The 25,346-nt window shown below is 43.4% G+C and overlaps 1 protein-coding gene across 1 annotated transcript in view; it reads left to right on the plus strand.

Moving 5' to 3' along the window:
* The window catches only part of DPY19L1 (dpy-19 like C-mannosyltransferase 1), a 220,856-nt gene that overhangs the window by 109,803 nt on the left and 85,707 nt on the right, over window positions 1-25,346 (plus strand). Inside the window, exons 13-14 of the mRNA XM_073678263.1 lie at window positions 9,114-9,194; window positions 24,410-24,511. Coding sequence (XP_073534364.1) covers window positions 9,114-9,194; window positions 24,410-24,511 — 183 coding nt within the window. The remainder of the gene's footprint in view (window positions 1-9,113; window positions 9,195-24,409; window positions 24,512-25,346) is intronic.

A 25,346-nucleotide genomic window follows, 5' to 3' on the forward strand; every position in this document is an offset into this window, starting at 1 on the left:
GCCGGGAATACGGATGACCCGGTTCCTATCCTTCAGGAGGGGGTGGTGGTGTCGGCAGTATGCTCTGAGCTTGAGGAGGAAGTATTGGAGGCTCAGGGGGACGCCCCTGTTGGACTCCTGGGAGACTGTTTGTTCCAGATCAGTTGCGACAAAAGGTGATCGAGGCACACCATAACTCAGCTTTGGCAGGACACCCAGGGAGTAAAGGAACTGTGGATCTCCTTTCGCGTCGGTTTTGGTGGCCTAATTTACATAGGGAGGTGGGAACTTTTGTTGCGTCCTGTGGGGTTTGTGCGCGCTCTAAGACCCCACGTACCCGTCCGTCTGGGGCACTCTTACCTTTGAAGATCCCGGAGCGTCCTTGGTCTCATCTGTCTATGGACTTTATTACGGATCTCCCGCCATCTTCGGGTAAAACGGTCATACTCATTGTAGTGGACAGGTTCAGCAAGATGGCACATTTTATCGCTCTTCCTGCTCTTCCTAATGCTAAAACTCTTGCGCAGGTGTTCATTGGGGAGATTGTAAGGCTTCATGGTGTACCCTCTGATGTGGTGTCTGATCGGGGGTCTCAGTTTGTGTCCAAATTCTGGAGGGCATTTTGTACACGGCGGGGGATGCATTTATCGTTTTCTTCGGCTTTTCATCCTCAGACCAATGGTCAGACGGAACGTCTGAACCAGAGTTTGGAGACATATCTCCGGTGTTTTGTGTCAGAGAACCAGGAGGACTGGGCTTCTTTCTTACCTCTGGCGGAGTTTGCTCTTAATAATAGGCGGAGTGAGTCCACTGGTAAGTCCCTGTTTTTCGGGGCATATGGTTTTCACCCCCAGTTTTGTACTTTCAGTAGGGGGGGCTCTTCAGGGGTTCCTGAGGAGGAACGATTTTCGTCATCACTCGCTTCGATATGGAAAGGGGTGCTGTATAATCTAAGTTCTATGGGGAACCGATACAAACGTATGGCTGATAGGTCCGGACCAGACACTCTCTTCCTAAGTGTGAACGATCGGGTATGGTTGTCTACCAAGAATATAAAACTTAAGGTTCCCTCCTGGAAACTGGGTCCCAGGTTCATCGGGCCGTATAGGATCTGCTCTATAATTAATCCGGTGGCATTTCGTCTTGACCTCCCCTCTACTTTTAAAATTCACAACGTGTTCCACAGATCTTTGCTTAAAAGGTATGTGGCGCCGGTGATACCGTCACCTTTACCTCCTCCTCCTGTGGTGGTCAATGGTAACTTGGAATTTCAGGTATCAAAAATCATCGATTCACGTTTTAATCGCCGGTCCCTTCAGTACCTGGTTCATTGGAAGGGGTATGGTCCTGAGGAGAGGATGTGGGTTCCTGCGTCGGATATTAACGCAGTCCGATTAATTCGGGCCTTCCACACGACTCACCCGGATAAACCTGGCCCTGAGGGTCCGGAGGCCACTCGTAGAAGGGGTGGGTACTGTCACGGGTGTGTCGCCACGAAGATCGTCGCGATTACACAGCCTGACTTCTCGCAGCTGAGTTTTTGGTACTTGGTGTTTTTCGGCAGGGAGGGAGTTAATTCTCTCTCTCTGTGCTAGACGAGGCCCAGCCTCGCCCAGCTGCAGTTAATTCTGCAGTATTGGGACTCCTTCAAATACCTGCCGTTCTGATAGGGTAGTTGTCGGTGAAAGCTTTTCATGCAGACTACCAGAGTGATACGTGGTATTGTGGAGTTAGGAGCGAAGTGTACTCGGTGTGGTTTTTTCCCTTCCTCGCTTTATTCTTTATCCCCTTACCCGTTGGTGTTCCCTCCGTTGTAGTGGTGTAAGTTTTTTGTATGCGAGGTGGTTTTTGGTTTGCCCCTTGTACTGTCTCGTTCGTCTTGTACTGTATTTGGCATATACGGTCCTGTCCCCAATTGTTGTGATCGGGGTCCTTCTCAGGACTAGATTACTGAGGTTCAGGGATCCTCAGGAGGTAGGTTTACGCTGGCGGCCTGGACCTCTGTACCATCAACAGTACCTCCAGGTAGAGGGATTAGGCAGGGCCTCAGTGTAGGGTCAGCATAGACTCCTGACCTCCTGAACTCCGAAACAGCGTGACATTGGTAGTCGGCAGTCACATAGGGTATGCTGTATGTTTATAGGCTGTTGTTTTCTGTGGTCCCAACAAATTTGATCATTATAAAAGTAGTGGTCCCTTGTCATAGAACTGATTTAAGAATATTTGTGGTCCTCTGATTCTTTAGTACTTTAATTTCTGGTGGGTTTTAGGTTAGATCCTATATCTTCAGCTCTCGTTCTTTCCTAGATGTTTGGCTAGTTCTTGTGGTCTGTTTTGCATTTGGTTTACTTTTCTGATGTTTTGATATCAGTGGATTCAGATCAGACTGAATAGATTCGGAGTAGCCTTTACATACACATGTGCTACAGGCTTTTTTTTTATCATTATTATTTTATTTCTGCCTGTGATATTAAAGAGAACCAGTAAGCAGAATTCTGCTAAGAAAAGTACACAAATGGCCATATTGGCACTGTAATGCTGATTACAACAATGTCTGCGGTGAAGAAATCCATTTTGTGGGTTTTGTGCAATTAGGGTTTGAAGTTTTCTTATAATCATAGCTTTGTGCATCAGGGTGGGACTGTGGGTAGGGTCTTTGGCTCTGCTACAGCCCCTCCGCCACGTCTGTTGTCTTTATTGTCCTCCTAGTTTAAACTTCACGTCAGCGCTGTCCTATCCACGAGCTTCACTTGCGTGCATTGATCTCCTGGCAGTTTTCAGGAAAATGGTGGCGGGGCACCATTAATCGTTTTAATCGGTATCATAGTGCCAATAGGCCATGTGTGTATTTTAATTATCAAAATACGGCTGATGGGTTCCCTTTAAAGCACCACCCCAGCGTTTTTTTTTCATTGCAGCGCTGGAGTGGTGCTACTAATGCAAGATCCCTGCTCCTAATATTATATTTACCCCCCCCCCCCCCCTGCCGTCTTGAGCTCTTCCGGGGCCGCTCCAGTCCCACACCATTTTGTGACCGCAGCTTCTGACTGGCCGGAAGTCAGAAATAACTGTCACAAGTTTTCAATGCAAGTCTATGAGAGCCAGAAGGAGGCTCTCATAGTCTTCCATTGAAAAGTGAAATCCGGCTTGCTCCAACAAACACTACAGCAATCCTGCAGGTCACAACCTGCTGGAGACCAGCGGGAGCAGTGCGGATAAAAGATGAAGATGGCGACAGATATGTATGAGAGATGGGGCAGGAAACTTAGATTAGTAGCACCACTCCAGCTCTGCAATAAATAAAAATACACTGGAGTGGTGCTTTACACACTAGATAGTATAATTATAAAAAATTTGTAGACACTATGCTTCAGTCAATAAAACATATATGTGTGTGGGTGTTGTGGTAGATTGCACATGGCGGTAGACACAGGAACACTGTCTCTTTAAAACTTCTGGTTGGTTTATTAAAATGCTGCATAAACCAACACAGCCTGCAGGGCAAAACAGGAAAACCAAATCAAAATGGTAACACAAAAGCAGTCTTTGTGGTAGCAGGGATCTGTTTGCTCAGCGTTCAGCCACTCCACGTGGTTCAGGCTAGCGCCACACAAACATGTCTGGAGTTCCTCTCTCCAGACTCGCTGAACCCTGAATGCCTCAGCAGGCAGAGTATTTAAACCCCAGACCACACCCTGAGGTGGAGATATGGAGAACAACCTCCCATATGGTTGTTCTCATAAAAACACGCCCTTTTACAAATGGACTTAACCCCCCTCAGGAAATAACATGCTGGAGGAAACTTAACGGTTTTAATTCACTGAAGCTAATAGCCTCAGGGAAACATATCTCCCCTCCAGCACTTTACCAGTGACTTTGTCACAGTGTGTATAATATATATGTGGTATATATACGCGTGTGTAACTTTAAAGTGTAACTGTCATTTTTATTTTTATTATAGTACATACAAAAACAAGCAGCTTTGTAATATATATATATATCAGAGAAATCTTAACCAGGACTAATCATTTATTTTCAAAATTCTAATTTTTCATGTAAAATCTGCATCCTGTGAAAACAGATTGTTACATTACGGAGATAGGAGATGGCAGCTACTACTAATAAGATTCTATGTACCGTATTTTTCGGACTATAAGACGCACCGGACCATAAGACGCACCCCAAATTTTGGGGTGGAATATAGAAAAAAAAAATATTTTTATTAGATGGGGTCCGTCTTATAGTCTTAATAGGTACAGTATCTTACCTGGGGGTCGGTGGAGCGAGGGTCACTGGAGGCAGGGTCCTTTAGGAATCCGGTGCTCCAGCAGTGGGGAGTCGCAGTGGAGCCGGATTGCAGGGCCCTCTGTTCCCTCCCTCAGGAACCTGGCAGCTGCAGCAGAAGAGATGGCTGGGGCCTGGCTGGGGGCCGGAGCCTTGCTGAGGCCCGGTGCATGGCTGGGGGCCTGGCTGAGGTCCAGTGCATGGCTGGGGGCCTGGCTGAGGCCCAGTGCATGGCTGGGGGCCTGGCTGAGGCCCAGTGCATGGCTGGGGGCCTGGCTGAGGCCCAGTGCATGGCTGGGGGCCTGGCTGAGGCCCAGTGCATGGCTGGGGGCCTGGCTGAGGCCCAGTGCATGGCTGGGGGCCTGGCTGAGGCCCAGTGCATGGCTGGTGGCCGGGCCCTGGGCTTGGCGGAGGGCCAGGGCTAGTGTTTGCCGATAGGGGCCTGCCTGAGGGCAAGGACTGGGGTCTGGCTGCGTGCCGCCGAGGCCTGCCTGGGGACCGGGACCGGTGGTGGTTGTGGTGGCGGCAGCGGCAACAGCAAAGGAGGAGGAGGTGAGGTGCTGCGGGTGACTGGCTGGGGGCCGTGAATGTCTGGCTGGGGTTAGACTGCGGGTCGGGGCGGTGAGCGGCACAGGTTTCCGGTTTGCGCGGCCATCTTCCTGAAGCTGTGGTCTATAGGAAAATGGCCGCCCGAGCTACAAGTCAGCGCATGCGCCGGCTCGGGCGGCCATTTTCCTGTGGATCACAGCTTCAGGAAGTGACCGCGCACACCGGAAACCTGCGCCGCTCACCGCCCGGGCCCGCAGCCAGACACTGCTCACATTCAGTCCAACCCGCGCTGACCCCCAGCCAGACACCCGCAGCCCCCAGCCGGACACCCGCAGCATCTCACCTCCTCCTCCTTTGATGCAGCCACCACCTTAAAGGAGGGAGATCCCGCTCCACAACCACCGCAGGTATGCAACTTTCAGACCATAAGACGCACCCCCCATTTTCCTCCCAAATTTGGGGGCAAAAAAGTGCGTCTTATGGTCCAAAAAATACGGTAGTTCACAGGGGAGGGGCTCTGTCTCTAGCTCTTTCACCTCTTCCCTAGCTACATAGAATCTCATCAATATTAACTTCCATCTCTTACCTCAGTAATATAATAATCTGTCTTCACTGAATGTAGATTTTATTCGAGTATTGAGAATTTTGAAAATAATTGATCAATCCAAGAGGAGAGAGAAGCAGATTTGTCTGATAAGATATATATTACAAAATTTTCATGTGTACTATTAACTTCCGAATTAAAAATTCAAACGACAGTTACGCTTTAATCCTTGTATTGTAATGGAAATGCTTTGGTTAATGCTAGACAGATCAATGATAACCATACAATAGCTCTAACCCCATTTTGCACTTGGAACTCATTGCTATAGAATGACTGCAAGCAGAACTGTTTTAAGCGGGCCTAAAAACGTGTTTCTTTAGACTGGCCTATCGCCTCACCCCATTTATGCAACCTTTCCCGTTTTGCCCATAAAATTTTTTCGTCCAAATCAGGACCCTCGTAGCATCTGTTCACATACCCTCCATGCACTTAATAACCCTCTGTGTCTGTACTTGTACACATACTGGCTGGTGACCGGTTCATGCAGCGTTATGTGAATACCCTATTATTATGCTATACCTTTCATGTCCTCCTTATTTCCTCATTGAGTGGAGAAATAAGTATTTGATACACTGCCGATTTTGCAAGTTTTCCCACCTACAAAAAAGAGAGGTCTGTAATTTTTATCATAGGTACACTTCAACTGTGAGAGACAGAATCTAAAAATAAAAACCAGAAAACACATTATGATTTTTAAATAATTAGAATAACTTTGTCCTGCCATGTAGTCCTCCTGTTCTGTGTAACCATCCTCACCAATGAGTGGTGGGGGTGGGTTACACAGAACAGGAGAACTACATGGCAATAGACCTCTAGTCCTCTACACCCTGTTCCAAATTATTATGCAAATGCTATTTTTCTCTGATTTTCCAAAATGGTCAATGCAAATGAGTCAGTATAATGTTCAAATCATCAACTGTTAAAAGTATAAATCAAATTTTATCGGACAAACCGCCCAATGATAACAGTATTTTTTTTCAAAATTAAAAGAAGCTCAAAATGCACAGTTCCAAATTATTGTGCACAATAGAGTTTACAAACATTTTATAGGTTATAAAGAATGGAAAATGGAATGGAAAATTTGTTGAATTTGCAGCATTAAGAAGCCACATTTACCGAAAGCTAAAGCTTTTTCAATCAAAAACATCCTAAAAGACCAAATTACATTGTAACATAGGACCTCTTCTTTGATAACTCCTTCACAATTCTTGCATTCATTGAACTTGTGAGTTTTTGGATAGTTTCTGCTTTAAAGTCTTTGCAGAATTTTTCTAATAGCCTCCCACAGCTGCTGTTTTGATGTGAACTGCCTCCCACCATCAGCTTTTTTGCTTGAGGTTATGCCAAAGGTTCTCAATAGGGTTGAGTTCAGGGGAGGATAGTGGCCACACCATGAATTTCTCTCCTTTTGTGCCCATAGCAGCCAATGACTCAGATGTATTCTTTGTAGCATGAGCTGGTGCATTGTCTTACATGAAGATGATTTTGCTGTGGATGGTATGGTTCTTCTTTTTGTATCATGGAAGAAAGTGGTCAGTCACAAACTATTTACTTTGCCGAGGTCATTTTCACCGTCTCTAAAAAGGCATATTGGCTCTCTTCCCATGATTCCAGATCAAAACATGACTTCGCCACCTCTTTGTTGACGTCGCAGTATTGTTGGGTCATAGTGGCTATCCACCAACCATCCTCTACTCCAGCCATCTAGACCATGCAGGGTTGCATGGCACTCATCAGTAAACAAGACTGTTCGAAAATTAGTAGTCTGCTTTTGCGCACTGTTTAGGGGTGGCCAAATAGTAGGTTTATGCACAACTGCAAGCCTCTGGAGGATCCTACACCTTGAAGTTTGCGGGACTTCAGAAGCACAAGCAGCTTCAAATACCTGTTTGCTGCTTTGTAATGGTATTTTAGCAGCTACTCTATAAATCCAGTGAATATGTTTGGCAGAAGCTTTCCTTAGTATGCCTTTATCTGCACTAAACAGTCTGAACTCTGTATCAGCCACAGATCTCTTAACAGTCCAATGGTCACACATATGTTTCTTGAAATATCTAATTTTTTCATACCTTGTCCACGGCATTGCAGTATTTGACACTTTTCGACTGCAGAGAGATTCTTTTTCTTTCCCATATTGCCTGAAACCTATGGCCTGCTTAATAATGTTGAACATCCTCATTAAGTAGTTTTACTTTAATTGGGCTCACCTCGCAAAGTAATTATCACAGGTGTCTGAGATTGATTTTAGTGATCCAAATAGCCCTGAGACACAATACTGTCCATGAGTTTATTTGCAAAACAGAAAATGATATCTTTGACACTTAAATCCAAGTTGCATAATAATTTGGAACGCAGTGTAATGATTGTTTGCTTATAAAACACTCTTTTTATTGAAGCTGCAACAAAAATACTAGTAAGGCTATGTGCCCACGATGCAGAAATGCTCCGTATTTTTCCTGAGCGTTTCTGCATCTCCCTGGCAGAAAAAAACGCATGCGGATTGTACATGTGTTCTTCATGCCAGGGACATGCGGAAGTGAAGCGTTCTTCACATGCATTTCCGCATGCGGGTTGTCAAGCGCTTTCCAAGCCATTTTAGCATCACTTGAAAAGTGCTTGTCAACTTGGTCACACTATATAAATCCATGCAAACAGCATGGATTTATATAGTGTGACCCGAGCGAATGTCAAAAAATAAAAAAACAAATCTATACTTACCTTCCGATGGCCCCCGCAGTCTTGCTTCACTCTCGTCCTCTCATGCCGGCAGTTCGCGATACACTGAAGGACCTGCCGATGTCAGCATCACGTGATCCATCACATGACTATGACTTCAGCGCAGGTCCTCCAGTCCATCGCGAGCTGCCGGCAAATGAATAGAAGGAGAGCGGGGGCCGTCAGAAGGTAAATATAACATTTATTTTTTATTTTATTCTTTTTTTTCACAGTTTCTATGGTACCCGGGTCCGGAGGAGAGTCTCCTGTCCTCTAGACCTGGGTACCATCCTCACATTGGAACGCATGGAATGCGCATCTACATATACAGTGATGTGTAATCCATGCGTTCTAATGCAAGTTAATGGCGGCGAAAACGCAGCACTTCCGCAAAATAATTGGTAGTGCTGCGTTTTTTTCCGCAATGATAATCCGCAGCGGAAATTTCCGCAGCATATGCACATGCGGATTATCATTGGGGAACATGGCAGGCCTTCTACCATGCGTTTTTTAAGCGTTTCTGCAACGTTTTTGGCGCTGCGGAAACGCTTAAAAAACGTATCGTGGGCACACAGCCTTAGTGATGAATCACTGGATTCCGGGTCTCTGTTCCTTCACCTGTCTGATGCTGTCTGATAACAAAAACCTGGCTGATTGATTGCTTTTAATAATGATGCTGTTTGCATTTTCTCAGCTATAACATACTAACCAATTGTAACTATTTTATTTATGTTCTATTACATCAATGCCGTATATCATTATTAACTGGCATCAAAACATTAAGACATAAAGACTAAATTACACAAATTCCTGGAGTTTTGTGATGGATTTTTGGTTGCCTCAAATATGTTGTTTAAAGTATTATCTTGATGTTGTTCAATTAAGAAAAACAATCTACATGCAATTCTTTTCCAAACATAAAATTGCAGGCCATTGTACTGTGGACATTCAAACGTGATTTCCTTCTATTTTATATTTTCAGATGCTGCAGGTATTGATTTGGATACTGGGGACTGTCGCTTTGAAAGCACTGACCTCAACGATACTTGGTGTTAAAGATGATGTGAGTAAGCTGATGATACGCCTGATATTATTTAGACTCCAGCTGCGTGTAAATACAGAAAACTATTTTACCATATGTCAAAGCATGATTCATGTGGCTAGAAAGCTGAATTCAATATATTAGTCTGTTTTGTGTTCTGCTAAACTTTTTACCATATTATTTTTTCCCTTAATTAAACTTTGCTGACAAGTCCCTGAGTTACCTTATTTTGTATTAAAAAATGTTTGTCAGTTTCTGCTGCTATAGCCCTCATGGAAAATCTTCTTTATTTAGAGAAAAATTCCTTCTCTCACATATTGCTCTTCCATATTTTTTAATTATAATTCAACAGGTTTAATAGACACCTAAACAGTATATTATCAAAACAGCAGCTCTGGGAGGCTATTAGAAAAATTCTGCAAAGATTACTGTGGGTTCAGCTAAGACCCTAACCAATCCCCAGAACATGGAGCCCAAAGTTCCCTTTGTGAATGGAGCCGTAGTGGTCATGCGTAACCACCATTCCTATTGACAATTATTGGAGCAGTAATTGCACATGCTCATAATGTTCTGTTAACACCAAGGATTTCTGAACTGCCATATACTAGATAGCTAGGCGTCCCAGCAGGGCCTTCAATAATACATTTACCACTTAATCTGTAAATAGGTAATACATGTTGTATGTTCAATAACCCCTTTAACATTGAAGGCCTGTTGGGGATAGACTATCATCGTGTGATTATTTAAAAGTTTAAGATTGAAATAAGACACAAGTCCCTAGAGTTCAACCTATACCCTAACATGTTGATTCAGAGGAAGGCAGAATCCCCTTGAGGCAGATGCTAATTGCCCCCTTCAGGTAAAAATTCCTTCCCGATTCCACATACGGCAATCGGACTAACATATCAACAGATCAACGTCAAATCACAGAATCTAGTGCCCATAACCTGTAGTATGATATTTTATCAAGAAAGAGATCCAGGCCCTCCTTGAACTTATAGTGAATCAACCTTTACATCATGTGGCAGAGAGTTCCATAATCTCACTTCTGTTACAGTAAAGAATCTCCATCTGTGATGATGTTTAAACCTTCTTTCTTCTAGACGTAAAGGATATCCCCTTGTCACAATTGCAGGTGTATCTGTACAAAGAGCACCCCTAAGCCTTCATTTTTCCAAGCTAAATAAGCCTAAATTTGATAACCTGTCTTGGTACTACACTCCTCCCATTCCCTTAATAACCTTGGTCCCTACTTTCTGTTCTGCTCCAGTTCAGCTATGTCTTTCTTGATATACTGTGTATGATTTCGGGCTCCAATTTAAAAGTGTGGCTTGACTAGTAAATAGTATAGAGGAGCAAAACTATGTTGATCTCATGAACATCTATGCCTCTTTTAATGCATCCCATGATTGTATTTGCCTTAGTGGCAGCTGCCTGTCAGTTTTCACTAAAATTGAGTTTGCTGTCCATCAAAACTCCAATGTTTTTTACAATGACGGCTCTACCCAGAGTTGTACTATTTAGTTCATAACTGTATATTATATTTGCTTTGCCGAAGTGCATGACCTTACATTTATCTACAATTAAAATGTCAGTTGCCATTTCTCAGCCCAAGCCTCCTACTTCCTCAACTCTCTCTATAGTATTAAATTATTCTCCTCTATGTTGATTACCTTGCAGACCATAGTTTCATCTGCAAGTATTGAAAGTCTACTCTGTATGTCCTCTGCAAGGTCATTAATAAATGTATTCGATAGAAGAGGACCCAATACTGACTCTTGGCATTGAGCGATGCAACACAGTCAATGTGCATGCTAGTCTAACATAGCATCTAACCTGAATAGCTACAGTACCAGATACATGCAAATCCTCAAGAAAGGCGTGTTGAGAGCTTCAGTAAAACTTCCATTACCCTTTTCATTTTATGTTTTGTTTTTTTTATCACAAGTTTCCTCAAAGTACATATACTTAAATGCATTATTCATGTAATACTATTTTGTGATGCACAATTACCTCATCTGTATTCAGAACGTCACATATCTTACAAATGTATCTCACCTTGTCATTTCTTTCAACATTCACAGACAGCTGTGCAAATAATTTCTTGCTATCAATACAAGTACATCTTACTATGTGTCTTTACATTGTTATATTCGTTTTGCCGACACAATGGCTCAAGTTTATTTCCATTCATTAATTCTCAGTCATTCTCATTGTATTCATCCATCTCTGCAAATGAATTTTCCATAATGAACAATAAGATATTTCTCCCTGTGAGAATCTCCTCTGACATATATAGGTAATTAATAACCTGTTTTACACATATCACACATTTCACTAGGTACCAGTAGAGAATCTTGAATAAAGACTATTTCTAGTTTATTGTCATTCATAAAGAATCAGCTAGCCATATCGTATTAAGTCTTGCATTATAAATGGCTCATCTTGTGTTATAAAAATATAATTTTCTCTCTAAGAAGGATGTTTGCTTATAGCTGTAAAGGAGTAAAATAAAAATCTGCACTAACAGATTAAACTTCCATCAATCCTTGGAACATCCTACATAATGGAGGCTTCTCTCTCTGTCTCCTTTGCTTTAGAGAGGAAAGAAATATTGTAGGCCTTCAGATATCTGTGATATCTATTAACCTCTTGCACATTACCTATAGTCTGTAATTATCAGTCTGAATGAGCTCGGAGTATCACTTAGTATACTGAGTAATTGCCAGGTGCACTGTGTGGGCTAAAACCGTTTTAGCACACCTTTAAAATGTAAGTACCAACGCTATATTTTCCACTCTAACTGGAGCGTACTTGACAGTAATAATATGTTACAAGTAAGAATAGTAATGTTAAAAAGTAAATGCAAGTTAAGTGCCCCCGAGGGTGTCTTAAGGCCTTATGACAAGCAAAAAAAAAAAAATACACAATGAAATATCTTTGAGACAACTGCCAAAAATTGCATTGAAAAATAGTTTTCTAAGGAGGTTGACTGCTCCAAGAAGATTGCCAGTTTTGAAGATCTCAGGTTGTGGGTTGTAAATACTCACCTAGGCAAGTTAATGATGCAAAAATGTTTTATTCCTCACATCCATGGTAATACAACAACTCCAGGTAAATGGGCAGACTACAGTTCTCTCAGTCCTCAAGTTCCCAACCTGGGATCAGTAGATTCACTGATGTTGTATCAGGCGATACTCCCTGTCTCCCAACTTTTGGTTGGCCCACAGATTTCAAATCTTCAGCCAGTAAAGTCTGTAGCCACAGTCCACGATCCTCCAGACAACAGACAAAATGATGGAAGCACAGGTATCCAGTAGCAACAGTCCTTTAAGAAAGTTTAAATCCCAACAACATATCCCACAACTGTCGCACGTTCATCCAGCCCAGTCGGTACTGATCTCCAAGACTCACACCCCTGAATGGGCAGGATTGCTCTCACCCCCCCAAAGCTAAGTGGGCATTAGTGGAGGTATTTTTCTCAGGTCGAACCCATCACCTGGGTCTGCATGTGAGACTCCCTGTGGTGACTGTTCCACCGGATCTACTTTCAACACTCACACAGTGAGCCTAGTCGCTGTTTGAACAATGGTTAGATGCTCCTGAGATGCTAATGAGATTACTGGAATGCTGGACACTTTACAAGTGAAATTAGTGCACTTACTGACTAGCAAGCAGAACAATTAAACACAGCAAGAAATCACTAATAAAACACAACAATAAGATTGATTGCACCGGTGCTCTGTGCTGAAAAAAGTCTGATAGTCTTTAGAACAAGGCCTCACACCAGTATTCATAATATATAGTGGAACTGAAAATCTGTAAAAAAAAAAAAAAAAAAAAAAAAAATCCAGGCTAGATAAGGGTGGGTCTTCTGAAAGTGGTGATCTTATAGGTAATTTTTATTGTATGAAACAAAAAAAACAATAAAACAACATTCCTAATTTAAAGGGAACCTGTCAGCAGATATGCGGTTAATCTGCAGACTAATAGTGTTGTCATGCTGCCCTGCGCCTGCACGTAGCTTTACGCTGCAGCAAGAAAATTAACTTTATTCTCCCCAGCAGCGTTCCCGTTTCAATCACAGGGCGGTGCGGGTTCAGTCAACGCTACTCAAAGCGGCCACTGTAACTGCGTCCCCGGCCCTGACTGACAGCCGGCCCCAATGCAGAGCCAATGTCAGAGCAGTAGGTGCGGTTACATCCGTTGCTCTGAATACTTATAACTGTGACTCAACCTGTGCCAGTGCCGTTCCTGTGACTGAAACTGCCAACACTGGTTCAGTCACAGAGCAGCTGCTGTAACTGAGCCTCTGGTATTAGGACCGGCTGTTAGTCAGGACCATGGGCACGGTTATAGCCGCCGCTCTGTATTCTCTGAGCGGTGCCTGAACCAGCATCGGCGCATCAAAAAGTTATAAAATATTCATGAAGTATCTTAAATTGTGCTCTTCTTTTTAGTATGATTACGGTATTGTGATAAAGTTTAATACAAGTGTGGAAACAAAATCTTATTTTGCAAAAAAAAAATAGAGTGCAGATGTATATTGAGGAAAGAGAAGTTAGCAAATTCTTGTATTCTTCCTAATAATAATTCCAGAATAATGAGATTTGGTGCCCACTCCCTCCCGGATAGTAGGGTGCCGGGAGGAAATGGGGACCAAACCTCCTTGTTGCGCACGCCGGAGGTCACTTGAGCGGAAGTCACAGTGACTCCCGGCGCCTGCGCACTACAGCAGATAAGTAAAATAGCGCAGGGAGACAAACAAAAAAGCGCCTTCAGCTATATGTGCATGCGCGGGATGTTTAGCTCTAGACTGCACGTCACAGGGACCTGTGATGTGCAGGGGAGGGGAGGGGATGTTTAAATTAAGCATATAGGCGGGCATTTCTTGGCGTACCTCGGACGCCAAGCTCAGGAAAACGAATTTAATGAAAAGATATTTCTCTGCTATCAGACCTCTAATATGGGCCATACAGGTAAGTACAGATTTATATTTCTATAACCTGTATTCCCATATTAGAGGTCTGATAACTCCCAGGGGGGTGACAGATTCCCTTTAAGATTAATTTAATATGGAAACACATTTTGACTCGCCCGTGGTAAATCACAAAAGATTCACCTGTGATTAATTGTTGGTGCCCATGTGACATGCATTAGACAATCAATGATGACTTCAATGTTTTTAAAAGGAACAGGGCCTACCATGTAGCTTTTGTCACAATGGTGAAGACCAAATGAGCTGTCTGAGGACATTAGAACTGCTGTTATTTGCAAACACAAGACTTCCAAAGGATATAAGGCCATCTCCAAAGACCTTGTTATGCCAGTTTCAACAGTGCGCAATGTTAAGAAGTTTGCCAAGCATGGAACAGTCAAGAACCTCCCTGGACATGGTGGAAAGAGAAAAATTGACGAGATGTCTTCGATGGTTGGTGCAGATGGTGGGATAAATACCACGTCAAAGATCCAAAGACCTGAAGGCCACCCTGGAACAGTCTGTGGTCATGGTTTCAACAAGTACCATACGCTGCACACTAAACCAAGCAGAGCTTTATAGGCGAAGGCCAAGGAAGAAACCATTGCTGAAGAAAAGATATTAAAAGGAACAATTGATCTTTGCCAAAGAGTACATTAACAAACAACAATCCTTCTTCGAAAATCTTTTGTGGACAGATTAAACAAAAATAGAGCTTTTTGACAATGCAATTAAGCTTATAAGGAAAAGAACACCTTACCAACACTTAAGCTTGGTGGAGGATCCATAATGCTGTGGGGTTGCTTGCTGCGTCTGGTACTGAAGGCCTTGACCATATCACCGGAATCATGAAATAAGAGAAGTATCAAGAGATTTTAGAGTGAAATGTCCTACCCAGTGTAAAAAAAACTTGGTTTGAGTCAAATATCATGGGTCCTCCAGCAAGACAATGACTCAAAGCACACATCCAAAAGTACACAGGAATGGTTGAAAGAAAAAATGGACTGTTTTAAAATGGCCAGCAGTGAGTCCTGACCTCAATCCCATTGAAAATCTTTAGGGTAAGCTGAAATCTGCCAATGGGAAAAAGAACCCTGCAAACATTCAAGAGCTTGAACAAACTGCAAAAGGAAAAGTGAGAGAAAATTAAAGCAGAGAAGTGCAAGAAGCTTATAGATGGCTACAGGAAACTTTTGGAGGCTCACAGCAATATTAAAGTGTGTGCAACAAAGTATTAAAGGGGTTGCCGTGTCAAAAGTGATAAGTCTGCAGTCACTCTGTGTGACTTCCGACTTATGAATCCCCCAGCGCAGGCACTGTGCGCTGCGGGGATTTTCTGGTATGAGACCCAGGACCGGAAGCTATGTATACGTTATACATACCCCCAGCCATTCAAAACTGCCTCGCTCCTTTCACTTGTATGGAGCAAGGCCACACCCCGTCTAGTGACGTGGATGGCCAGTGGGTGTGTCCGAATAGCAGACGCGGTTTCGCTCAATGCAAGTGTATGGAGAATGAGGCCGTTCCGACCGGGGTTATGTATAACATGTACATACCCTCTGTTACCGTGTCTCATACCGATGAATTCTCGCAGTGCACACTGCCAGTGCTGGGGGGATTCATAAGTCTGCAGTCACACAGAGTGACTGCAGACTTATCACTTTTGACCTGATGACGCCTTTAATTAGGGGTGCCTTTGTTGCTGCACATGTTGTTTTTTCTTTGAAATTGCAACATGGAAGTTGAAAAACAATGTTTTATTGCTGTATTACTTTGGACCACTAATTAAAAAATCCTGAGGATATAACTTTGGTACATTTCCATTTATTTCTGAAGATATTGTACAGTCTATGAGGACTGAGATGGCAGCCATGGGATCTTTAGCAGGCCTCACAACTTCCTTGACAACCGATCAGCACCCCAGGAGGCAATTGAAACTAGCTATTTAATTGTTGCGGTCAGTGATTGACAGTAGGATTTGAGAGGTTCAGCTAGGTCCAGTCTCTGTTTCTACAGGAAAATGCCTGGCATCTGCTGGGCATAGTGCAAGATCCGCTCCCTGAGCCTGCTTCAAACACAAACACCAGACTTGTGATATATGCAGTTGAAACGAGAAGTTTACATGCATATTTGTCTTTTTATATAGTGTATGTTGTTCTCAATATCTGACATAAAATCAAAATTAACCTTTCTGGTTTTAGGTCAATTAGGATTACCATAATTTTTAATATTTGCCAAATGCCAGAATAATGCGAGATAGAGAATATTTGAATGCATTTTTATTACTTAATGCAAAGTCAAAAGTTTACATACATTTCATTAGTATTTGGTACCATTGCCCTTAAAATTAATGACTTGGGTCAAACATTTGGGATATCCTTCCACAAGCTTCTCACAATAGTTGGTCGGAATTTGAGCCCATTACTCCTGACAAAACTGGTGTAACTGATCCAGGTTTGTAAGTCGCCTTGCTCGCACCTGCCTTTTCAGCTTTGCCCATAGATTTTCAATAGGATTGAGATCAGGGTTTTGTGATGGCCACTCCAAAACACTGACTTTGTTATCTTTAAGCCAATTTGTTACCATTTTGGGAGTATGCTTGGGGTCATTGTCAATTTGGAAGACCCATTTCCGCCCAAGCTTTAACTTCCTGGCCGATGTCTTGAGATGTTGCTTCAATATTGCCACATAATCTTCTTTTCTTATGATGCCATCTATTTTGTGAAGTGCACCAGTCCCTCCTGCAGCAAAACAACCCCACAATATGATGCTGCCATCCCCATGTTTCACAGTTGGGATGGTGTTCTTAGGCTTCCAAGCTTCTCCCTCTTTTTCTCCAAACGTAACGATAGTCATTATGCCCAAAAAGTTCAATTTTAGTTTCATCAGACCACAAAACTTAAGGTCTTTGTTCCTGTGTACATTTGCAAACATTAATCTGCCTATTTTATGTTTCTTTTGGAGTAATGGCTTCTTCCTGGCAGAGTGGCCTTTCAGCACATGTTGATACAGTACTCGTTTCACTGTGGATATTGACACAATCTTACCAGCTTCCACCATCATCTAAACAAGGTCTTTTGCTTTAGTCCCTTGGGTTGATATGCACATGTCGGACCAAAGCACATTCATCTCTGGGACACAGAACCCATCTTCTTCTTGATCGATATGATGGCTGGACATTTCCATCTTGTTTGTATTAGATGAACGAGGCACCTTCAGGTTTCTTGAAATTGTACCCAAGGATGAGCCAGACTTGTGCAAGTCCACAATTCTCTTCCTGATATCTTGGCTGATGTTTTTAGACTTCCCCATGATGCTACACAAAGAAGCAGTGTGTTTCAGGTGTGCATTAAAATAAATCTACATCAGAAGCTTCCAAACACATTACATCATCATCATATGGGCAGTCCAGAATTGTTTAAAGGCATAGTAATCTTAGTGTATGTAAACTTTTGACTTTGCAGTATGTAATAAAAATGAATTAAAACATTTTCTCTCATTATTCTGGCATTTGGCAAATATTAAAAATTTTGGTAATCCTAATTGACCTAAAACGGGAAAGGTTTATTCTGATTTCATGTCAGATATTGAGAAAAACATGCGTATGTGTCTTTTTATATAGTGTATGTAAACTTCTGGTTTCAACTGTATGTATGTCACACGTCCGATGCCAAATCTAAAGGGGACCTGTCCACATGTTTTTATGTGGAATGGTAGTCTATAATGTTTAGTTAGTGCCTGGAAAAGGCTAGGGAGTCCATGGTTTTGTTTTTGGTACTGTGCAACCAGTGGAGATAAACACTATTATGTGTGTGGTATAAACTCTGTGGCTTCGTGTTCCAAGCAGCTTCCAGGGAGAGTGAACCTCTACAATTGATGGAGACTGCAGGCTCAAGTCCCATATCACAAAACTTTTCCAGAGGATGCAGAGCCCTTATATATAAGCAAATCTATATACACTGCTCAAAAAAATAAAGGGAACACTCAAATAACACAACCTAGATCTGAATGAATGAAATATTCTCATTGAATACTTTGTTCTGTACAAAGTTGAATGTGCTCACAACAAAATCACACAAAAATCATCAATGGAAATCAAATTTATTAACCAATGGAGGCGTGTATTTGGAGTCACCCCAAAAATTAAAGTGGAAAAACACACTACAGGCTGATACAACTTTGATGTAATGTCCTTAAAACAAGTCAAAATGAGGCTCAGTATTGTGTGTGGCCTCCACGTGCCTGTATGACCTCCCTACAACGCCTGGGCATGCTCCTGATTAGGTTGTGGATGGTCTCCTGTGGGATCTCCTCCCAGACCTGGACTAAAGCACCTGGACAGTCTGTGGTGCAACGTGACGTTGGTGGATGGAGCGAGACATGATGTCCCAGATGTGCTCAATCGGATTCAGGTCTGGGGAAGGGGCGGGCCAGTCCATAGCTTCAATGCCTTCATCTTGCAGGAACAGCTGACACACTCCAGCCACATGAGGTCTGCCATTGTCCTGCATTAGGAGGAACCCAGGGCCAACCGCACCAGCATATGGTCTCACAAGGGGTCTGAGGATCTCTTCTCGGTACCTAATGGCAGTCAGGCTACCTCTGGCGAGCACATGGAGGGCTGTGCGGCCCTCCAAAGAAATGCCACCCTACACCATTACTGACCCACTGCCAAACTGGTCATGCTGAAGGATGTTGCAGGCAGCAGATCGCGCTCCACGGCATCTCCAGACTCTGTCACGTCTGTCACATGTGCTCAGTGTGAACCTGCTTTCATCTGTGAAGAGCACACGGCGCCAGTGGCGACTTTGCCAATCCTGGTGTTCTGTGGCAACTGCCAAGCATCCTGCACGGTGTTGGGCTGCGAGCACAATCCCCATCTGTGGACGTCGGGCCCTCATACCACCCTCATGGAGTCGGTTTCGAACCGTTTGTGCAGACACATGCACATTTGTGGCCTGCTGGAGGTCATTTTGCAGGGCTCTGGCAGTGCTCCTCCTGTTCCTACTTGCACAAAGGTGGAGGTAGCGATCCTGCTGCTGAGATGTTGACCTCCTACGGCCCCCTCCACGTCTTCTGGTGTACTGTGCTGTCTCCTGGTAGCGCCTCCAGCATTTGGACACTACGCTGACGGACACAGCAAACCTTCTTGCCACAGCTCGCATCGATGTGCCATTCTGGATGAGCTGCACTACCTGAGCAACTTCTGTAGGTTGTAGAGTCCATCTCATGCTACCACGAGTGTGAAAGCACAACCAACATTCAAAAGTGACCAAAACATGAGCCAGAAAGCATTGGTACTGAGAGGTGGTCTGTGGTCCCCACCTGCAGAACCACTCCTTTATTGAAGGTGTCTTGAAAATTGCCAATAATTTCCATCTATTGTCTATTCCATTTGCACAACAGCATGTGAAATTGATTGTCAATCAGTGTTGCTTCCTAAGTGGACAGTTTGATTTCACAGAAGTTTGATCCACTTGGAGTTATATTCTGTTGTTTAAGTGTTCTCTTTATTCTTTTGAGCAGTGTATATATAGAGAGAAAGAAGTATGTTACACACGCACAAGGAGCCATCTTTTGTGTGTTTCTGTAAGTTAGCTTGTGTTTCTCACAAATCAGTCAGGTTCCTGGTGATTAAAGTTTAAAGACTGAATGTCCTGGGTTAGGACAGCTACAGCATAGCAAACACAGCCTGAAAGCATGGAGGAGCTTATTAAAGGGCTTGTCCAGTCTAAAATGAAAAGTCTGCAGTAGTCACTCTGTGTGAATGCAGACTTGTGAATCCTCCCAGCGCATGCACTGCTCACTTCGAGTATTCGTAGTCTGCCCTGGAACTATTGTCAAGAAAGCAATAAGCACAACTCGTCTAGTGGGCGTGGCCTTGCTCAATATTGAGTAGGCAACGCCTACTAGACGGTTTTTGCCGGGAATATGCACTAACCTCCGTTCTCTGAGCAAACAATGGTAAATCCTCGTAGCACACAGTGCGTGCACTGGGAAGATTCACAAGTGCAGAGTGACTGCAGACTTTTCATGTTAGACCAGGCAATACCTTTAAGCAATTGGTCCAGGTCAATGTGTAGCAACAGATGGTTCTCTTGAGAGAAACTGTTTGGGCCAGAGAGATTGCACCTTCCATCAGCCAAAGTGAAGGTAGCCTTGTGAGGAGAATAGTACCTTGCCGAAAGTGACTCTGGAGGATAACGTTGAGGATTTCCTGACTGTCTTTGAGAGGGTGACAGACCGTAAGACACTTGTTTTGCACAATGCCAAAGAGTACAGCAAGCTGAAGACGGCGATTGTGGCACGATTGGGCATAACCATGGCAGTCATTGTGCAACAGGTGCACCTCTGGCACTACCAAAGGAACAAGCCTCTCCTATCCCAGATGTTTGACCTGTTACACCTGGTTCAAAAACGACTGCAGCCTGAGATCTGCTCTTTGGCACATGGCGGAAAGAGTGGTAGTGGACCGATTTATCCACTCACTACCGAAATCAGTACAAACCTGGGTTTCCCAATTGAATCCCCAGAATGCAGATGACCTTGTGAGCCTCGTGGAAAGATACTTGGCTGTGGAGAAATCACTGACCAATCAAGGAAGCCTGAGGTCACCTTTCTGAGATACCAAAAAGAGAACGCCTAAGACCACGTCCAAGGGGCACCAAAAAGGGATCAGAGCCAGGTTCAAGGGGGCAACTTCTCATACTCTTGTCTGTTAGAGGTGTCATGCCCCTTTGCCTATATTAGCTGTGAAGAACCGCTCCTGACAGCCCGACATGACGTCACGCAGTACGGTCTCCCCACTTTTAACCAATGTGACGTTCCGCACCCCCTGAGGATATGTAATGTCAGCTTGGCACAGTTGTACACAGAAACCCTCTGTCCACACAGCACAGGGAGGCACGGGGAGTGTGAGAGGGTGGCCCACACGATTGCCAGTGTGGCACAACACTCGACACGCTGAGAGACCCATTTCACGAAGACCTGTGAAACAGCCTTGCCAACCCAGTAGGACTGCCATCAGTTCCTCGTTAGATATAAGCCCAGTCTGTTAACGTCATTATATAGGGCCAGAATCCAATACTATACACGGTGTGACCTCACTTAGACGAAAACACTGACCACAGCCTTGCACGAGCAGTTATCCCCTTGGTCGGTCACTTCCTTTGCCGCCCCCAGGATGGTCCTAGTTTTGCTCCCCTTGTCTGGTAGCTGAACTCCAAAACCTATGATATATCATAACTTCTCAATGGAAGATCATAGGGAGACAGTTTTGGCGCCATTGGATCCGGACGGGCCCTCGTTATACCTGCAGACCAAACCCGGCTTCGTTACCTGGCTTTGGCTAGTCGTTCTGGTATATCTCCCCACCCCGGGGTGCTAGAACGGGTCGAGACCCCGGGGAGTCTGGACTCAAGTTTGGTGCCCCAGATAGGGGCCTCACTTCCGCATGTACTAGTCCCTGGGGAGGTGGTGAGAGGTAAGGTGTATCCATGGAGATTCCAAGAACTATCCCATGGCCCGAGTTGACCTACACAAAGACTGTGGTTCCGTGTCCCATGAAGTAGGAGTGGTCAAAGACGTATTGAAAGATATAATTGTCGGGCATGACTTTTTGTGGTTCTGGGACTTGTGGGCTAAAGCTGTAGCACCTAGTAGTCTAGTATGCCGCCAGAAGTCGGCAATGGTAACAAGGTCACATGATGTAAACGGTGAATTTCCTTTCACTGTACTGGTTAGAAAAGAGGACGAGGCAGCATCCCTTGAAGCCAATATTGGAGGAGTCCCGGGACAATTTTTGGACTGCCCAGCTCTGGGCCTTAGTGGTAAAAGATACTCTGAAAAATGTACAGTAAGTGTGTTAAATGTTGTTCCTCAAGAGCTGGCATCCAATAATCGTTTTCCACGATTGGCCAAGCATAATGACCTGTTGTGTCAAGAAACCCGGTAAAAGATCACTTCCTCAAGGCCCAAGAGGCAAAATCCAGGGGATATAATTGGTCTTCTTGAGTGAGCCAATTTAGATCTGTGTACTTGTTAGTGCCCACAGTGGAGAGCTCTTTCCTTACCAAATGACAGGGACCCTACGAGGTGGTGGAAAAGGTCGAACAGGTCACCACCTACAAAGTACACCAACCAGGAAAAAAAAAATCCCTTTCCCATATATTTTTTGGCAATCTACTAAAACCATGGAAAGATCAGAACTTGCTCGAAACCCCTTGCTTGTTGGCCCAGTCAGAAACCAACATTGCAAGTGTCTCAGTGGCAGAAACTTTGACGTTCCCAAAAAGAGCACGGCCAGAAAATGGGGACCAAAAATAGGGGTAGGTTCTTGGAGTTACCCTCGTGTCATTACTGTAGACTCCGTGGGTTAGCAGTCGGTTGGATGAAGGGGGGTGGGGGGGGGGGTTATGTAGAAAAGCCAGGAAGGCAAGGGTTAAATCCTAGCACTAAAGGTCCTGATTAAGAGCTCCTGTATAGCTATGACTAGAACCAGGCCTTATGTTCACTGGTCAGTCAGCTATGAAGCTGAGCACAGTGGGTTGTGTTGGAGCTGGAGACAAGCCAGAATCTTTCTGAGAAGAGACTGCACAGGCCGTGTGCACCAAATTGCAAGTATCCCTACTTACTATGGATGATAGCTGTTTTGTGTGTCTGAATTGAGACTGGCTGATCCATGTCTGAGTAGCCGTGGACCACATTGTTTAGTTAGTGCCTGGACAAGGCTAGGGATTTTATATTTATGGTTTTGTCTTTGGTACTGTGCAACCAGTGGACATAAACACTGTTCCGTGTGTGATATAAAAACTTTTTGAAAAATGCAAAAGGTAAAAGCTGGTGATAAAAAGCGCTAAGGCATATAAAATTCAGCAATTATTACCTTTATTAAAGTCCTTGTTCTAAAGCTGTGCGGCCGCCACAATGAAGGCCCAGCTACCAGGAGGAAATTCATTTTATATTTTCAAGCAGTTACCGGCTTCAGTCACCGCTCAGTACACAGTGAGCGGCGGCTGTAAGCACACCCCGGCACATTGATTGACTGACAGCTCTGTCTGCAGTGTATCCATGCTACAACAGCTGTCAGTCAATTTTTCCTAGTGCATGCTTTCAGCCACCACTCACTATGCGCAGTGACTGAAGCCATGCCTCTGTGACTGAGAGCCGGAGGCTACCATGAGGAATAAAGTTAATTTCCTCCTGGTAGCCATGCTTTCAGTGCTGCGGCCGCACAGCTTTAATACATTATTAACATGCAGATTAACCCCATATCTGCAGGTTGATAGTGTTTGTGGACACACAGGTTCTCTTTTTAAAACTGATATAGATGACAGACCATTTTTAAAGTTATTAGACCCACATTCGTGTTTGTTCTTCAATAACATTAACTGTCTACAGGATGACATACATTTTCATCACAGGTCACCAAGGTCTGTATAATGCTGGCTCAGGAGCAGAGTATCTCAATTTCAGTAATTGTAGCTATTGTAGCTCAGGGAGCCAAAAGATTGCTATGGCAGCCAATGATTGGCTCAAAGCCCCCGTATCTGTAATTTTAGTTCTCCTATGAAGTAAAATTATCCTTTTTTAACACTTTTTGACCCCTTTTGGAATTTTTCCCATTTTCAGTACATTATACGGTAAACTCGTCCTCATATGACTATGTTGAGGGAAAAAGAAAAAAAAGTTATTGTGCTTGGAACACAGGGAGGAAGACACTAAAGCGCAAAATCAAAAAAAGGGTTAAAGTCGTCTTCTAAAATAAACCCTTGGGAATCCATTGGTGATCACTGGAAACTGAAGTAATTTGTACATTCTCTCTAGAACAATCATCTTATTCATGAACGGGGCCAAATCAGCCCTAGCAAAATCCATTCTTTTATTTAATAGAGGGGATCTCAGGCCGGGCACATCGCTTTGTGACATTCCTAAAACCAAAAAGGACATAAGGAAAGAATGGGCTTAAGGAAACAGCCCCTTTAACGCAGAGGTCAAACAATAATAGCCATACATTATTAAGCTTTTTTCTTTTAACATACGTCAAAGTAAGGGCACCAAATATCAACTACGGTAAAATGACATGAACTTAAAGTGGAGAGACACATGAGGCTGTTCTTCCCGTGTATCTGCAGCTGCCACATCAACAGTGACATTTCTAGAGAAACACTAATGTGAATGGAATTTTAGTCATTTTACTCTGTAAATCTGGAATCTGCTTACGGCATAAATGCATTTGATCACTTTTTTTTTCTTCCAGGCGCATATCTTTAATATTCTCAAGTCAAAGTTTACAAGTTATAAGGATTTTGACACATTGATGTATACCTGCGCCCCTGAATTTGACTTTATGGAAAATGAGGTATGGTTTTATAGGTGCCTTGTGAGAAGTCATTGCACGTACCCTGAGCCCTAGACGAGTAGACGAGCACTGTTGTAGGACATTGTGTAAGCCAGCAATCAGAGTAACCTGCTGGGAGAACCAATTGGCAAGTGTATATGTGTATGACTGATGACTAATTTAGTCTGAGCCGCATCTGTCAAATATATACAAGATGTTGTAATCTTATACACTTTAATGATCAGGCCTTAGAGGGGTTGTCTGCTTTCTGAAAACTTGTCAAATGTCTGTGATAGTGGGTTTTTTGTATTTTTTTCTTTTGAACTTTTGCTTGCTCTCCTCAGGTCCAGCGTCTTCTCGCCACTCCTCTGGTTTCTGTCGTTTGTTTGCGGCACTTATGCTAATCAGAAACTAGGGCAGCGGCGGAGAGCCCGCGCTGGACCCTAAATGGGTATATAATGCTCAGTTTTTTTGTTTTTATGGTTTTATAACTATTGCAGCTTGTAACACACAGTTTTCTGAAAAAGAACAATGCCTTTTAACGACAACCAGATTTTTACAATTTTTGCCTCTCCACATTTTAGCAGCCAAAACTTACTGAAGTGATTATATAAGGCTTTGTTTTATGCAGGATACATTGTATTATATTTTTAGCACTATTTTGGGATACATACAAATTAGTGTGGCATTTATATAATTTTTTTGCAATATAATTTACAGAAAAATGCAATTATTAGTTTAGTTCACTTTCTTTTTTACGGTTGATGTTTAACAGCAAATATTCTGTTAAATGTATGTAGGACCTGCTTTTTTTACTATGCTTATACATATGCATGCAATAAAATTTATTATATAA

The sequence above is a fragment of the Phyllobates terribilis genome, unplaced genomic scaffold, assembly GCF_046119375.1.
Source record: "Phyllobates terribilis strain yellow unplaced genomic scaffold, ASM4611937v1 Scaffold_4__5_contigs__length_816908805, whole genome shotgun sequence".
Classification (NCBI taxonomy): Eukaryota; Metazoa; Chordata; class Amphibia; order Anura; family Dendrobatidae; genus Phyllobates; species Phyllobates terribilis.